Genomic DNA, 17,223 nt, shown 5'->3' with positions numbered 1-17,223 from the left:
AGTGTCTAGTGACTTGTGCACAAATGGGTAATTTCTTCCATGATAAAAGGTGAAGATTTACATTTAAGTACAATTTCATCAGCCTTTTTACATATCAATATGTTTCTACAACTGTGTAGGAGAAGGGAACAGGCCCAAGTGTCTGTTTGTGCACAAAGCATCGAGTAATCCGAAAGCACCAGCGAGAGCTCCCTGGCACAAGGGGCCTGACCTACTTCCCGCAGCCCTGCGCACAAACCAGGCTCTGCCGGTTATCCACGTACCAGACTGCAGGCTCCTGCGTTCAACCCATTCCATCCAGCTTTTCCCTCTGCTGCATGCTCCTGCTGAGCAGCTTTACTCGCGGGGAGCGCGGTCTCCTGGGCCTCCTCACCCTGTATGTGCTCCCTGCGCAGAGCCCAAGGGCAGGAGCGTGGCCTGTGCTGTGTTTTCTTGCTTTGCAAGAACAGCTGCATCAGTTAATTCGTTTGTGGTTAAACAAACTCCTCTCTAAAGCTCCATATAAGGAGCTTGCAGGCCTCCAGCTCTAAATAATCCCTTCAATCTTCCTGTTTGGAATGATGCGGTTGTTGTTGCTAATAATAATTCAACCCAACTTATAGGACAATAACATTTATTTAGAGCATGAGGGATTCCACATTATACAAACCCTTACATTTATGTTGTTTTCTGTTTTGTTTCACTGGTCCATTTCTACAACAAATACATCAGATCTACTATATAATAAAATTATTTACATTTCCAAACATGATTGGGTTTGTTTCTAAACCCTCTTACTGCTATTCACATACAGTACTTAAACAACAGCACAATACATTATTTTTAATACCTAAAAATGACAACCCTGTATTCTAATTTATGAAAAGTGGAAACAAATAAATTTACAATTGTCTTCCCCTCCCCTTCCATTTCATACAAACACATTAACCTCATGTGCTAACCCTCGGCTTCACTTCGTAAGTCCAGGGGGTTTTAGAAGAACCCAGTTTTTATATCTATTTATCTGTTTTTTAGAAAAAAAAAATCATTTTGGGGGAACAGGAGAATATTAAAAGGACTTTACTGTACAGAATTTTATTTAAAAAAAGAAAAATCACAGCTCAAAATCGCTATTGGTAAATTCACACTCATTTACAAGTTTCATGTTTCCATGCAGTAATTTACTTGGATTTTCTTCTTTTTGACTGCATTGCACTGGCACTCGTTTCTGAAATTAAGAGAAGAAAAGAAGCATGGATACGAAGTCGACAAGCCATTCACCAGAGGTGCACAGACTGCCCTGCCACCATCACACCAGAGTGCAAACCTCGGAGGAGCGGGATTCCCCCAGACCCGGGACTGCCTCTTCACCAAGTCACAACACAAACACCAACGCTGGGACACAGCTCAGCCTTCCCCCAGCTCTGGTAGGGCACGACTTCCAAGCGTTAGGGCTTCAGCAGTGCTGAGCTCGCAATGTATCAGCCTTAAGATCTGGGTGGTTTTGTATGTTTAAGTGTTCAATGTTAGTTCCCCACATGCAGTGTGCTCAAGATGTGCCTCGGTGAAACGGGCACTGGGCACAAACTGCGGCAGCGGGAGCCAGCATCGTGGAGATGGTGCTATAAAAAACACTTAGGAAGGTCAGCTGGAGCCTGCCACATGAATTACAAATGTAGTTGTTTGAGTCCTTGGGAAGTCAGATCATTAGAAAACGAGTCTCTTGAGTGTACATTATGATTCACAGAGAAGCAGCTATGCAGAAAGGTACAAAACACCGTGAGGAGCAGCGCTCGCAGAAGCTGCGGTGAAAGCAGATGACGTGTTCAGTGCACTTACCAAGGCACTAACGTTTCCATTTCAAAACAAAACAGAGTAAGGACCAAAGGTGTTTGCATCTTTAGATCTTTCAAAAATGGGATTTTAAGCGTTGGCAATGTATCTTTGGCTCTTGACAGTATTTTCCAAAAGCTATTAGAGCTGTGTGTATTTTAAGAGTCAATAGGGAAAAGATTTCCAAGACACCCAAGACATCTAAAGCTAGAGGAGCGACAGTACAACTCCATGGCTGTTAAATGTTGTATTTAAAAACCAAAATGAAGCACCGTTATAAAATTCAACAAACTCGAAACTACAGTAAATGCTGCAACAGCCCTTGCTGGAAGTACTCCAAGAAGTGACAGTGCCAACACAGCACCAGGTTTCAGAAGTGGAACACCTCAGCAGGCACGACTCCCACTTACCAGAGCTCCCTCTGAGCAGCAGCACTATGGAAGCAGCTCAGGCAGCAGCTGCTATAGCCAGCCCTGCTGCTGTGAGGTCCTTCTACAGTTACCCTTCTGCCTCCTCCTTCCTGATGCTTAGCAAAGGGATTCCTACACCAACTGGTCAAAGTTTACTTCTTTCTCTCTGCTACATTTCAGGTTTTTCCCTAACTGCCATTTCTACAGTGGCCTTAAATCCACCCCTACCTAACAGGAGCTTCTCCCTGCCCCACATTAACACAGACCAGTGAGAGTTTCTCAGGACACAGACACCTGCAGATGTCTAGAAGGAGCATACAAACCAAGCGTGCTTTCTAAAGCTCTGATTCACTAACAAAAACCACAGACCAGAGTAGGCACAAGTGGCAAACTTCCTTACACCAGCTCCCTCACTAACCAGCCTGTTCCCGTCCACAAGAGAGCCTTGCTTTGCTCGCTTTCTCTACCACCTGCAAGGAGTCATTGCTCGCATGAAGCAATGTAACCACAGCCCAGGGTACCACACTGTAAGCAGGATCAGTGTTTTCAAGCAAACCCCTTAGATACTGCATGAGTTTCAGGTGCACGTTTTAAAAGCAGTGATTTTACTTACAGAGGTAATAAATGCGGTCAGTACAAAACCTCTGAGTTCTGGCATTATTTCAATTTCATGTACTTTCATGTTCCCACATCCCCAGAATTTGATGTGCCACTGGTTGTCATCTTTAGGTTTACTCGTTACAGTATGGGGGCAGGCCCATACGTTTCAGGTCCCTTCACACTCAGGACAGTATCACCAAATCTAAAGATTTTACATTGGCTTCACAGTTTTCAAGCTTTTCTTCACAATCATGAAAGAGAATTGATTTTTACAATACAGACTCAGGTTCTTCTGCACAATCCTGCCACAAGAAGTAGATTTAATTAAATTCAGCAGCCACAAAAGTGCAGAACATACAGGTCCCTCTATGTCATCTTTGAGATTCATCACAAGCTGGAAGTCTTCTCTGAAACTCTTAAAATGCAAATATTCTTACCATCCAATTTTAGTACCTTCAGTATGGAAAATGGTTGCTGAATTCAACTTGACTTCCTTTTATAAGAATTTTATATCAATACCTCTTTGTTCTGTATGTTATCTTTAATATCTTGGTTGAATGTTGCCTCCTGCTGGGTTCTCTCTACCCTTCTGAACAAATTTTGTCCATCAGAATTTTTCTGACCCTTAAACAAACGGAGCTGACAGAGTTTAGCTTCAGAAACACAGAATGGCACCACGGATCGTGCATTCTGGCAATGACCACGTGTTTCACACAAATACTGCATACTCTGTTCAAGACTGAAGCCTGGGTAGCAATAAGGCACGTCAGCAACTGCTAATGCCACGGGTTAGTATCTGTAACTTTAGGATTTCACATGTTCTTGGAAAGAACAGCTGAGGCTCTGTGCTAGCACACAGCACTCCTTGGTGCTTCAGGCTGCCATCCAGGCAGCGTTCTGAACATGCCTGAACCACACCATTTGGCTTCACAAGAGCTGACTGTGCACTTGGGAAGACTTTAGCATCTGTCTTGTGTCTTTCAGGCTTCAGGAAAACAGAAAGAGTGACTTTTTTTACTTGAGTACAGTCCTTTCAATGGCAACACATTTCTGCTAAGAGAATTCAACTGCAACTAGGCAAGCTTGCTGAACGCTATGCTGTTGAGTACTGCAGAAAACAAGTTCCACACATTTAACAATGGGAAATTCACACAAGATTCACTGCCAGTACAGATGTCGGTCAACACTTGAACACCAACCTGTGTCTAAATCTTTGAAACTAGAGTAAAAAGCACACTTAGAAGCTGTAAACCATCATTACGAGCCAGGGGTTATTACTTGGGGCAGTACATTACTGCCTGCCCTCTCCAGAGAAATGAGGGCTGTGGATTTTACCTTTTGCAGTGCTGGATGCAGATGCTGGTCGGGAGGACCTCTTGCGCTGTCCGTTCTCTACAGTTTCCTGTGGAGCGGCAGAATCCTCTGTTCTTGAATTTCTTCTACTTGGAGTTTTAGACTTTTCACAATTCTCTTTTGTCTCATTACTAATAAAGTGGGACAAAATATTTCTGATGAAGTGTAAGAAGGATTATGCTTTTCTATGCAACTCAGACAAGCTGGAGGATGGACCGACACAGGTACCAGTTCCGGACTATTAGCACTGAAGATATGAAATGCTAGAGATACCAGAAGTTTTATCAGATGCAGAATGACCTGAGTAAGCCAGAGTATAGTCCGTTTCTATTAAAAATTATCAGAGGATACAGAATTGAGAAGTCCTCAAAGAGAATATTTTCAACATTAGAAGACCAAGAAATTAGATGCATTATAAATTGTCTGCTCTGTTTTCCACAGGTGCCACCATTACTGAAGTCTAGGAAAAGCAAACAAGTTACATTAGAGACTGCTATGATATGGGAACACAGAGTTGAAATTGCAGATGAACACAAGGAGGCATTATGAACTCTTCAGTGAGTATGCCAGCTTTTGGTTTTACAAGACTCACTCCACTGATCTTCAATATTCAAAAGCGTAAGGCTTATTTTAAACTTTTTTAAAGCTTTAAAGCTTGACGTTAAAACGGTTTCTTTTCATAACAGAAAGCTTTTTCTGCTATATCAAATAATTTAGGTAGTGTGGAAATCCACATTTCCTGTCCCCGAGACAACAGATAGAGTGCTACACTTTGTAATTAACTCTTTACCCTGTGAATTCCTCCTGAGGTTTGGGTGTTTTCTCCTTAATGCATGAATGCCAGACAATTTCTGTTGCCTAAGTGGTTTCTGAAGATTACGCTAAACTTATCTCCTGTGAATTCAAAGGTAAGTAATTAACCAAGTAAATCACTGCCGATACTGGAAAAGGAGAAACACAACTCATTTCATGGCCTTGGGGTGATACTTGTGAGATGTCAAGAAAGGCTGCCTTAATCAGAGAACTGAGTGAAAACACACAGAGCAGACCTGTGCGTTCCAGAGGCTCCACTACACTGCCACTGGTTCAGAGGAAGACCTATTTTGAGAGGAAAACCTACTACAAACACTTGTAGTTTTAACGACTTAAAACAGAGTTTCTCAATGAGAGACTATTCAGAGGAGAATATTGAAGCACATGGACTGTCTCAGATAAAATAAATCATAGACAGGATCACAGGCAACCTATAAACTGAATCCTCCAAACAGGTCACAAACTGCTCTTCTGGTCAGTAATGTGGGCAGCTGCAATAGCAGCCACCTACTTCAGAGGATACTCGGAGGCAAGTAAACAGGCATCATCAGCTGAAGCTCAGTTATTACAGATAATTTTAACAGATCTAGTCACTAATCCCAAAGGAACCAACACATCACTTCTTTTATAGGAGGAAATCAAGTTGTCCCAAGTAAAAATATTCCCGGTGCTTTCTAGGTTGCAAGTTCCTCTAAGGTTTGTACCAAACAGTGCTGAACTCCAGGGGCTCAGAGCTGGCCACTCTATCAGCCATCACTAGATTCACATTTTGTCTGAAAACCTCCCTTCTTTTCTGGTCTTGCTCAGAAAAGCATCAGCCCAGAAAAATGCAATCAGAAATGCACTCGTGGTCATCTGATGTGCTGAGGAGTGTGGAGAAGGGTCATGCAAGGGTGCTTCACTTGGAGAATCTGCTCATCTGCTAAGTGTCACACCATCAGCTTTCCAGAGGAACTGCACCCTAAAGAAAACTTGTACTGACAGTTCAGTTCATCTTTGATACAAGTACAAAGATCCCAATCCATGTGATGGTAAATACAGTTACATATTCAATGTGGAGTCACTTCTGATCTGAGGAACTGTACTGTGCTCCCTCCCTTACAAATGATGAACCAAATGAGTTAACTGTACCTCTTGCCCTGGCTTAGGGCTTCACTCCACTGATGGGGAGCATCAAAAACTCAGCCATTCGTGCCTACATTGTTATCCAAAAACCTTACAAAGGTTCATCATTACAGCTGCCTAGACTGAGTTTAAGAGTCTGGTGGGTTTAGAATCTAACAGAAACAGACCTTGGAAACCACATTTTCTTCTGGCAGAACACAATCTTTTGAAATTTGGTTTTTTAATTACTGAGTGACTTAACTGGCACACGATGAAGTTTCTACCTGACTTTCCTATCAGGTTTTGGCAGGTGTCAACAGGCAAACAGAAGAAATCTGGAGAAAACAGTCACAAGGGCAGAAAACCCCCAAACTTTAGAAAAGCTTAAGTGCAGAAAACAAAACTTCACATAAGAACTAAGCTGCAGGCTTTGGGGGTTTTAGTTTTGATTTGTTTTCAGAAAATAGCAAACAGTAGAACCTTCAAGACCCTTCCAGGACATGAAACAGGCCTGAAGGGATAAGAGGAAACACTGCCCAAAGCATGAAGACAGAGCTGGGAAACGTTACCTTACATTCTGCATTTCAGCAATGTTTTGAAACACAGTTGATCCCAATTTCTTAGCAGGACAGAAAGGGTATGGACAAGAAAATGAAAAGCAGTAGCAGAAGGTGTGCAACTGAAGCAAAGAGAAAGGGACTTCCTCCCATGAAAGCTACATCTATTCTGCATCTACACAGACTATCTCCTTACCTTTGACCAGCAACTACCGGAGCATTTGTTTCAAGTTCTACAAGAGAAAAAGATAATTTTAAAATCCACTGTCAAGGCACAACCATCTCACATTATTCTCATTATGCTTTAGCTCTTAAGAATAATCTTCTCTCATCTACTGTTTCTCACAAAGCAAACTGACACATCAAACAAGTACCAGGTCAGCCAAGTGCTCTTTCTGCTTATGACCTGCACCAGCTAAGGCAGAGGAAAGTTAAAAGGAACCCTGCAGAAGAAAATGGTGGAGAAACTTCCTGACAAGAGCTACAGTCCTCTCCCTTTTTCAGCTCCCATTTTAGACAGTTTATCACTTCTAAAACATCTACGGTTTATTCTTTTTAAACCTTAAAAATACTAATGTGGATCTATTATGCACATTAAATTTTACCTTAACCCAATCACCTCTTACAGCAAGACCTTCTAATGCAAAAGGAGGCAATCTTCTGAAGCCCAATTATACTTCTGCTGAATTGGAAAATCTCTCAGGAGATGATGTAGATTTCTCATCCTTTTAACTGTCCCATCTTTTCATTCTCCACATATCCACCAGACCCTTTGTTGAGAGGGATTATCTCTACCTAAACACAGCACCTCTTGTGAGAAACTGCCTTAGGGATTCATCACAATGTAAGGTATTAACTCACTGTTCATTTGTCATGGTGCCTATAACAACTCCATCTTACCCTTAAACACCCCCAAACCTCTGGGACACTGCTGCACTGAACTGTGGCTTTGCCTTTAGGATCAATTTAGTACCTAAAGTTTGCTAGAGTGTAGACAAGGAATACAGGTATAAAATAAAAGGGTAAGAAAACTAATAGTATCTGGCCTCTTCTGGTAAACACCCCTTACAATACGCATGGTTGAAACATCAGGCTCTTCAGTGTAAGTCTATATAGCACTGCCTGGGAAAAACAAGTATCTTGGTAACAAAAGAAATACAGACCAAGCAACATAAGGAAAGAGTTACTTTTCTTCCTACCCAAAATTTGAACAGGGAGAATATCCAACAGCAAAAACTCCAACCCCCAAATTGCCAAGCATGTTAATGACCATTAAATACGCATTAAACTAGGTGTAGTTTCAGTTACAAACACAGTTTAGTTCACCTACATTCCGCTTTTCCAAAGTTAAGATTTACCTGTTCTTTGAACAGTACTTTCTGATGGTGGAACTGAACCTTTTTTCTGTGTTAAAGGTTGAGAGGATGCTAGAACAAAAGTGGAGGGGAAAAAGCATTATTTTCAAAGGGAGTCACAAACATTTTCTATTGTGCAATCGGGCTGCTTTAACAGAACACTGCATCTTCCAGCTTACTGCAACGCTTTCATTTACAGATGCAATATTGCTCACCTACGGTCTATTCTCCCCCCACCACGCACACCTCCCCAGCTTAAAACTCTGTCAGAATTATCCCAAGTTTTCTCAAACTAGGAAAAGTGATGAAATTAAATATCATAAATCCCTTTTCTAATGGCAACAGTTTTTCACCAGACTGAGAAATTAAAGGAAGTCCTAGAAATTAAAGAGTTTAGTCTCTTAGATTAATGCTCATTTCAACAGAAGTTCTGGGGCAAAAAAAGCTTCTTTGTAAATGAATCAATGCCCTCACTCTTTCAATTGCAAGGGTGCAAAATATGCTCCAGAGGCTCCCTTGAAGTCCTCTGGCAACAAGATGACGTGGCTTAACATTTCTTAAGTTGCCAAGTTAAAACTAAGATGGAAAATCAGTTCTTGTCAGGCTACCGTTTTCTGGTCTACTCTTGTATGTGATAATGAACTTAGAACATGAAGACAGAAAGTTAAACATTACTTTTTAAATGAAGAATACCCACTTCCATCTTTCTCCTAACAAATCAGAATTCCTTCTGTGAAGCTTAAAGGAAATGTTTCCGTTTTCTACTGGCACACAGCTATGACAGACATCTAAGAGCCACAGGGACGTTGTGTTCAAGCTGAAGTTCTCAGTTGTGCTGACTTCTGTCGATTTTACTGTCCTGAGCTCAGTAGTAGCAGTCATTTTTATTCCTTCTTAGTAGCTGGTGCAGTGCTGTGTTTTCAGCTTTAGCCTGAGAGCAACGCTGATAACACGCCGATGTTTTTAGTTGTTGCTAAGTAATGCTTACTCCGATCAAGGACTTTTCAGTCTCATGCTCTGCCAAGGGAGGAGGAGAAGCTGGGAGGAAGCAGAGCCAGGACACCTGACCCAAACTAGCCAAAGGGCTATTCCATACCACAGCACGTCATGCCCAGTATAGAAACTGGGGGGGGAGTCATCCGGAAGGCCCAGATCGCTGCTCGGGTTGGGCTGGGAATCGGTCGGCAGGTGGTGAGCAATCGTATTCTCTCCCCTTGTTATTTCCCTTATCATTATTATTATTGATAGTAGTTTTGTATGATACCTTAGTTATTGGACTGTTATCTCAACCCGTGGGATTTACATTCTTTCCATTCTCCTCCCCATTCCTCCGGGAGTGAGGGAAGGAAGAAGGGGTCGGAGTGAGCAAGTGCTTCTGTGGTTCTGAGTTACCAGCTGGGCTTAAACCACAACACTCAGAAACACAAAAGTAGTTGTCAGCCTTGGCTGTGGGGGTCTAATTTTTATTATGTTCATAGAGAAAAGCACCTAGGAAGTTTACAGAAGCAACCCTACATTTACACAGGGCAGCACTGGACTTACCTGCATTCTGTAGCAGTTCCTGATGTGCTCCTGCTTTTTCCTCCACCACAGCAGCCCCGGTTTGCTCAGCCGGTGCAGCACCGTGGTTACTGCCATTAGTGCTTGGTGCTGCAGGTGAGAGGTCTGGGGCTGCAGGAGTGGTTACAACCGGTGGTACACTGGTAGGAGGAGTGCTTGTTGATGCGCTCGGAGGCGTGGAGGCAGGAGCAGCAGCTGTGGTGCTGGCACCCGAACAGCCAGGCCCAGAAGTGCTCTGTTTTAGAAGACTGGGTGCTGGCAGTGTCACAGTTTTATTATCTAGTTCTGCTGGTGACTGCTCTGTTCCCAAACTGTTTGGGACCAATGTTTCTAGTCCCTGACCTTCTGCTTCGCCATCCAAAGCATACTGCTCTTCCCCTTTCTCAAGGGAGCCAGTGACTTTCTTGCAAGCTTTGGTCAACAAGAGCTGGCCAATCTTGTCTACTTTTCCCTTCCCCTTACTTGATGAAACAGGACTGCGCCTGTTCCCAGATCCCGGACTACTTGTCAAAAGAGGTGAAACAACAGGTCCTGACTGCGTTGCTGTAACAGAACACTGGTCACTCGACCCACCGCTTTGAGAAGAGGTCTCCTCTGGGCTGAAGTCTTTGCCTTGCTGAGCAGGGAGATTTGAGGGAGCACTGGAAGAAGTTGTAGCAGGAGAAGGCAGCTGAACAGGAGGTGCCAAGGGATTAAGAACCAGTGGCCTGCTGGTGGGAATGGTAGAAACAGGACTGGTGGATGATGTGCTGGGAGGAGCGGGTGTGGAGGAGAACTTTATATTCTGTGGTATATGCAAAGGCCCAACAACCGCGACCGACTGAGGCATCAGACTAGAGTTAGAAGTCATGGGGGCTGCTGGAATCGTACTTGACTGAGAGCCCTTCATAACCTGAATTATTGATGATGAGTTTATAAACACGGGTGTAATAAACTGTGGCCGGGCATTCGACTGAACTGCTGACTGTCCCTCAGACACCATGACTTTGTTCCCTACATTGGGCATTGTGACAACAGTTGACACCAATGCAGGCTGCAAGTGAGATGGCAATGGTGCTGATGTATTAGCAGCAGATGTAATAGGGTTTGAAGTTACAAAAACTGTTATCTGGTTGGGAGGCAAAGGACCTGAAATAGAAGAAGAGCTGACAGGCCTCTGCATGACTGGAGGAACGCTCTGTGCAACGCTTGAGTTTATTTCTCCCAGTTCCTGGTGCCCTGGTGTTGAACAGGGCTCATTATTTTGAGGCAAGCTAAGTGAATTAGATGACTCTTTGCTCGAGGATGAATCTTGCAGTGGAGGAATGACAGCTATCTTCTTTAGCTCCTCACTAGTGGTAACTATCGGTGCCATTTCAAGACCAGTCAGCCCAGGAGGCTTAATGGTTACGTTAGGAGCTCCAGAATTATCAAGAAGTTGACTTAAGGAAGTTGGTGCCTCCCTCATAGCTGGAGACACCATGGGTTTAGTTTCCTCCATGACTGGAAGCTTACTGGAGTCCAAAGCTTGCCCATCTTTTTTTGGCTGTTCTTCTGGAACCACCATTTTCATTTCTGGAGTAGGGATACCTTTTAGTTCAATACTGGGCTGGTCTTTGTTACCTTGGACACCTTGAGCACTCTGACACTCGTTATCTTGAGGCACGCTAAGGCTCTCTTTGTTGTCTTCGGGAATGCCCACCACAGGAGGTACAGATACTGCAGGATTCGGGTTATTTAGCATGTTGTTGTTTTGGAAGCTTGAAGTCACAGGTGTTGGCAAAGAAGAGGGACCAGCCATCATATTTCTTTGTAATTCCATGTTCTGCAAGAGAGATGGATTCTGCGGAGTTGTCAATGACAATTTAGCTGCTTTTGAATTCTGCCTGCCAGGGCTTGGGGTAGTTTTCCTACTGGATCCAGGACTGGATCTCCGACTATTGCTTGGACTTGCTCTCTTTGTTCCTCCAGTGTTGGTTTGTTTTCCTGAATTCATGACCACACTTTCCAATTTGTGTGACTGTGGAGAAGCAAAACTAGACTGATTGTTAATGGTGAGATTTGATGGGGCTTGTCCAATGGCCTTCAAAGTAGTGGGATTAAGACCCTGCTGATCAAATCCTCTATTGAGATTAGGTCTGGGAGGTAAAGGAATATTAATCTGGGGAGGGAACAGACCAGCTATAGAAGCATTGAGTCTCTCTGGAGACAAGCTGATTTCTGATGGTTCTGTGCTAGGTGGACGGTTATTAGGAGTCTGAGGATAGTATGGCCTTGGGCTTGCCCTGTTTGGGGTTTTAGGCCTTGCAGTTTGTGATGGGGTGGCAACATTTGGAAAATGGTGTGTAAGAGCACTAGACAGAGAATTGGACTGCTGCTGAGGACTTGTACCTTGGGCAGCTGAAAGTGGGGAGGGTCCAGTTTTGGGTCCTGTCATCATTAGTTGGTTTTGTGAAACTACTAAATGTGATGTCAGGTTATTCTGAGCTGCTGATGCTGGGGTGCCTTCAGCTCCAGCTCCTTCTGGAAGGGAGGAAACTGATGAAACCTCTCCAAGGGGTGAGCTGGAAGGATTCTGGACATTATCTTGATAAACCACTTTTCTTGCATTATTTCCCAGAGGAGGATTGCCTGGCAAGGAAATTCTTTGTTTATCAGGAGATGGAGGCACTGACCCAGGACCCTGGAGGTTAACCATTACTGGCATGTTACCACCCTGCTGCATTGGCATTCGCTGAGCATCTGGATTCAGAGGCCCTCTAGGTGGATGAACTCCTTGTGGTACAGGAAGCCTGACTGATTTGGGATCCTGCTGCATCATAAGCATCATCATCATCTGCTGCTGCTGCTGTGGTGTTTGTGGTGCTGCTTGGGCTTGCTGTGGTGGTGGCTGCGGCTGCTGCTGGGGCTGTGGTTGTGGCTGCTGTGCGTGTGGCATGAGTTGAGGTGGCATCTGCTGAAGTGGTCTTTGTTCCACTGGCTGAGATGGATAACCTGAGACAACAAGATGATGCATTCATTAAAACCAACCAAAGATCAGAGAAAGCGTAATTTCTGTAAGAAACAAGATCAGATAGGAAGTATAGCCAGGAGCCTGTTTGTCTTATGCGAGAGCCACATCAATGAAACAGGCTTTACAAATAAGTACAAGGACTACCGAATTCTCAGAGGTACTTTTACTCAGTGTATGAATAACTTGTATGACATGCAATTGGAGATCTCTTAGTGTATCATACCAGCTACTATTACTCCAGATTCATGCCAGCTGAAGACCCTGCAATTGTCCATGGGCTTGCTTTCTGCCACAGTTTCAGAGTTGGACTTTCACTAATATTCCTCAAAACAACCTTAAAGAGTTTGACAGGCACTGTTGGACATGGCCTGGCGTACATGCGACAGGTCTGACATTTTCTAGTGTACAAAGTAGAATCTGCCACGTATTACTTGCCTAAAAACAGTGCTAAGAACCACCCATGTGGCTTATAACACAAATTCCTTTTCAGACTTTGGATTTAATTCTCCCTATGTGCAAAGCACAATTCCAACTGCAGTCTCTACTTCCTAATTCTAAAAAATCAGCTATTTGGTTAATACTTCTTAAAGCATCAGTCTGTGCTACAGGCAGAAATAGAGATTTTTGTATCAATTATCCTATTGCTGAATAACTGCAGTATTCAGTATGATACCTACAGGATGATACATGAGACTGTGGACACCTCTTCATTTTGAGCTAATTCAAAGAAAACATTTGAACAATCAGTTACTAGGAGGGAAAAAAGCTTTGGCCTCGATTGTGTGATGACACAAAACAGACCTGTCACAAGGATGAGTTAAAAGCTCTCCTGTAGTTATTACATTCAGATAATCCACAGAAAAATCCAGCTACCTGGTGGCCTACTTGCAAAATCCGGAAGCTTGGGGCCTGAGTTATCTAAACTCATTCCTTGATCTCCAGACAGTGATGACTGATCGCTCTCCTCCAGGCCAGCTGGACGTGGTTCTGAAGAACTGAAAGAAAAATAACTGTAATTAAGATCCAGCCTCATGTCAGTGTTCGACCTCTGCTGCCAGAACTCAAGGAATTAATTCCTTGCACTTTTCACAGACCTTCAAGTAGCTCACTGCCATGCACCACTGCCTCTGGTGTAAAAGGTCAGACTTGCCCACAGAGCTCAGGTCTGCTGGCGGTCACTCCTGTGCCTTAAATACACTTGAAGAAGTTACCTGGTGCTCTATTGATCTTCAACATTTTTTTTTCCCTTTTTTCCTACTCTGAATACGAGTTTTATAACTGGGAAAATGCCAATGGATATTCCAAATGATATAGATATGTATATCCAAACTAAATTGATTTCCCTCTAATACTGCTGTGACACCTGTATAGGTAAGTAGATATCATGGGTAGAAGCACAGAAATGTATTTCAATGGTAGCAACACTTCTTCCAGTAGTGTACACAGAAGTGACAAGCTCAGGGTATCCAAGACCTCCATAAACATCACAGCAAAATGCACCGATGCATTGGATGTTATGTCACCCACCAGAGCGCAAACCTTCGTGGGATACTGAGGCTCTGCAAGTGATCCTGGAATCACAGAATGGTTTGGGTCGGAAAGGACCTTAAAGCTCATCCAGTTCCAACCCCCCGCCACAGGCAGGGACACCTTCCACTGGAGCAGCTTGCTCCAAGCCCCTGTCCAACCTGGCCTTGAACACTGCCAGGGATGGGGCAGCCACAGCTTCTCTGGGCACCCTGTGCCAGCGCCTCAGCACCCTCACAGGGAAGAGCTTCTGTTTAAAATCTTATTCCCCCTTGTCCTCTCACTATAGTCCCGAGTAAAAAGCCTCTCTCTAGATTTCTTGTAGCCACTTTAGGCACTGGAAGCTGCCCTAAGGTCTCCCCTTCAGGAGCCTTCTCTTCTCCAGGCTGACCCAGCCCAGCTCTCTCAGCCTGGCTCCAGAGCAAAGCTGCTCCAGCCGTGGCAGCATCTTTCTCCTCTGGACTCACTCTAACAGGTCCATGTCCTTCTTACTCTGAGCACCCCAGAGCTGGATGCAGGACTGCAGGAGTCTCAGAGCAAAGGGAGAGAATCCCTTCCCTCAACCTGGTCACGCTGCTGGTGATACACGCAGGATACAGTTGGCTTCCTGACCTGCAAGCACACACCGCCAGCTCATATTCAAGCTTTTTATCCACCAGTGCCCCGAAGTCCTTCTCTAAGCCTATACAATAGAAGCGTGAAGTTAAAGACATCAAAATTAGCCCACTGCCAACAAAGAGGCAGAAACATGCAGAAACAGCAAGGACAGAGAAATTCTCAGGAAAATAAGAATCTGTAGTAAATAAAGGCAGAGAAACCTATCTTATTTAATGTTACTTGAGAGTAAGTGTCTCCAGCATCTGTATAGCAGACATGGAGAGACACAGGCCTGCTCTAATGACCTGATACAAGCGTTCAAAAAGCAGCTTGTGACTTGCAAGTCCCTGAACGCCTGTTGGTCAAAACTGGGGAGACCAATCCAAGAGAGAAGAAAGGTAAGATATGGGACAAACACAGAATGCTCAAACAGTGCTGCTGAGCAGGTGAGTACTGCCAAGGAATGCATTAATCCTTTTGTCTAATCCAGCACACTCCCAATCCTTGTGATGCAGTCGTTGTTTGCCTACAACAGTGAATTTGAACAGTGAAAAATGCATACAGAAGCACTATATTAGCAGCCACAAATGAACACAAATTGTGGCACCAAAAATCACCCAGAGGAGCTGCAGCCTTTGAGGTAGGTGCCAGCACCGTGACCTGGAACAACTGCCTAAAATTGTGACTACAGTCTTAGGTTTGTGATTTTGCCATCTGTGATTTGTTTCTAATGGTGGGAGATTGAAAATGCTACAATTAAAGATCAGACAGAAGCCAGTGCAGAGCAGCACAGCACAAACAGGTTTAACCTAGGAAACAATGGTGGTGCAAAATGAATTCTTAGAAAACATCTCCTGCCAGATGGGTCTGATCAGGCATGTACAAATTGTGCAAACAGACCCGAGTGCTGTTTGCCAGCAAAGAGCAGCAGTTATTGTAGGAAAAACTGCTATTGTAATTGCTGGACAATTTAAACATCACTTGAAGGCTGAATGTTGCTGAAATTCACTGGGCATGTTCAGCAACCAGCAAAACCCCCCACATTCTGAATACAAACAATAAGCAAGTTTGTGAGAGAGACAAATATTCTCTATTTGGTCTTCTTTCCTACTGCTCTGGACATAAAAAACCCAAACAACTGCACATCAGGTACAGAACATACTGTCACAAGTGAAGCCTTTGTTCCACCAGCTGCATCCTCAAGCACAACCTTCAGATACAAAAGCCCTTGTCAGAGTGGAGAGAGAACTCCAGAATACAAGAAAACCCCAAAACAAACCAACAAACCCCAAACAAAAAACCCACCAAAAAGCACTGCAGATGCTGAGATAAGGTGTGCAAAAACGAAGTTACAGTTCAGATGCGAGCAGAACCAGCCCAACTGACTTGGTAAAATGCTCTGCATCAGCTTTTGTGTTCATAGAAGGGCACTTGATGCTAAATGAGTTCCATTTCTGGGTGTACAGGGGACTGTCACCTCCAGATCTGTGGTTAAAGCTCTCTGTATCTGGTTGACTCCCCTGTGTTGTTCTGCAGCACCAGCACCCCCTGCCCAGCGCCCATTACCCAAGGTGCTGCAGATCCCAAAGCCTCCAGGAGCTTCACCTAGTGTGTTCTTTCTGCTCTGCTGGAACACATGATGTCCATGGTCCCTGCACAGGGGAACATGGAACAACTGCTTGTTTGTGCAGGTATTTAACTAACACGCTTTATCTACAAAAACATTCCATCTAGCCTCTTTTTCCTCAGTTTATATCCCATTATCTACAATCTTCAGGTTCAGAAAGCAGAGGCAATTACTCTTGAACATCCTACTTAATGTCTTGGTTTTCATTCCAATGCCGAGTTGCTCAATTAAGCAAACTTAAAACTATTTTAGACTCAGCTGAATAAACTCCTTCAATAGCTCACTTATCCTATTTACATTCCACAATGGCTCAGTCTACAAACCATATTACTAATGGGACTTTTGTTACTGTATTATTACATCTCAGAAATTATTTCTGAGAAAGAAGCAGGGCCATTTTTAGTGTGTTTATCAAACATTTCCACACAAGGTTTGCTGCTCTGAATTCTCACATTTCTGAGCGAGAAGGGCAGGGAAGAAGCAGAGATGAAAGCATCCCCTTCGCTTCTGACGCAAAAGAAAGTGATCCAAAGCAGATTTAATAGAATCAGCAACGGCAAGACAGGAAAACGCTGAGCTTGCCTAATGATGCTAGGGCAGGCAAGAGCCAATGAGGCAGGGAGGTATTACAGCCAGCTTGCACTGCAGTTGCCCTCCTTTTGCTGAAGAATAATCTCAACAACATGCATAAGGATAGCTCCCTTCTCAGTGGTTCTGCAACAGTAAAGTGACTAATATACAGTCCCATTAGGAAACAAAATGCTCATCACTATCAGGTCCCAAGTCAGCATTCTGCAGGTAGCAGTGGCAAAGGAATGTTCACTGAAAATTTAAGTCCAGAGTGGTATTTCATTTAAGTACACTGAAATCTGATTAAAAACTGTATTTAAGAGCTAAAAATTCTTTTGAATTGTCA

General features: G+C 43.7%; 1 protein-coding gene across 7 annotated transcripts in view; it reads right to left on the bottom strand.

Moving 5' to 3' along the window:
- Positions 1-596: 596 nt before the first annotated feature.
- NCOA6 (nuclear receptor coactivator 6) overlaps positions 597-17,223 on the bottom strand; it is a 42,705-nt gene continuing 26,078 nt past the window's right edge. For 4 of the 7 annotated variants that reach the window (XM_062642156.1, XM_062642157.1, XM_062642155.1 and 1 more), the window contains 6 exons: positions 13,430-13,551; positions 9,547-12,537; positions 8,008-8,076; positions 6,846-6,882; positions 4,158-4,306; positions 597-1,207 (listed from right to left, as the gene is read on the bottom strand). In XM_062642156.1, coding sequence (XP_062498140.1) covers positions 1,161-1,207; positions 4,158-4,306; positions 6,846-6,882; positions 8,008-8,076; positions 9,547-12,537; positions 13,430-13,551 — 3,415 coding nt within the window. In that variant the 3' untranslated portion in view covers positions 597-1,160. Of the gene's footprint in view, positions 1,208-4,157; positions 4,636-6,845; positions 6,883-8,007; positions 8,077-9,546; positions 12,538-13,429; positions 13,552-17,223 lie in introns of those variants that run through there. The other 3 variants (XM_062642158.1, XM_062642159.1, XM_062642160.1) reach the window with 3 other exon arrangements.

The sequence above is a fragment of the Pezoporus occidentalis genome, unplaced genomic scaffold (assembly GCF_034315485.1).
Source record: "Pezoporus occidentalis ecotype Australia unplaced genomic scaffold, CSIRO_AGI_Poc_V1 ctg70, whole genome shotgun sequence".
NCBI classification, from domain to species: domain Eukaryota; kingdom Metazoa; phylum Chordata; class Aves; order Psittaciformes; family Psittacidae; genus Pezoporus; species Pezoporus occidentalis.
Note: the sequence above shows the minus strand (reverse complement) of the source record. Positions and strands in the feature narration are given on the sequence as shown.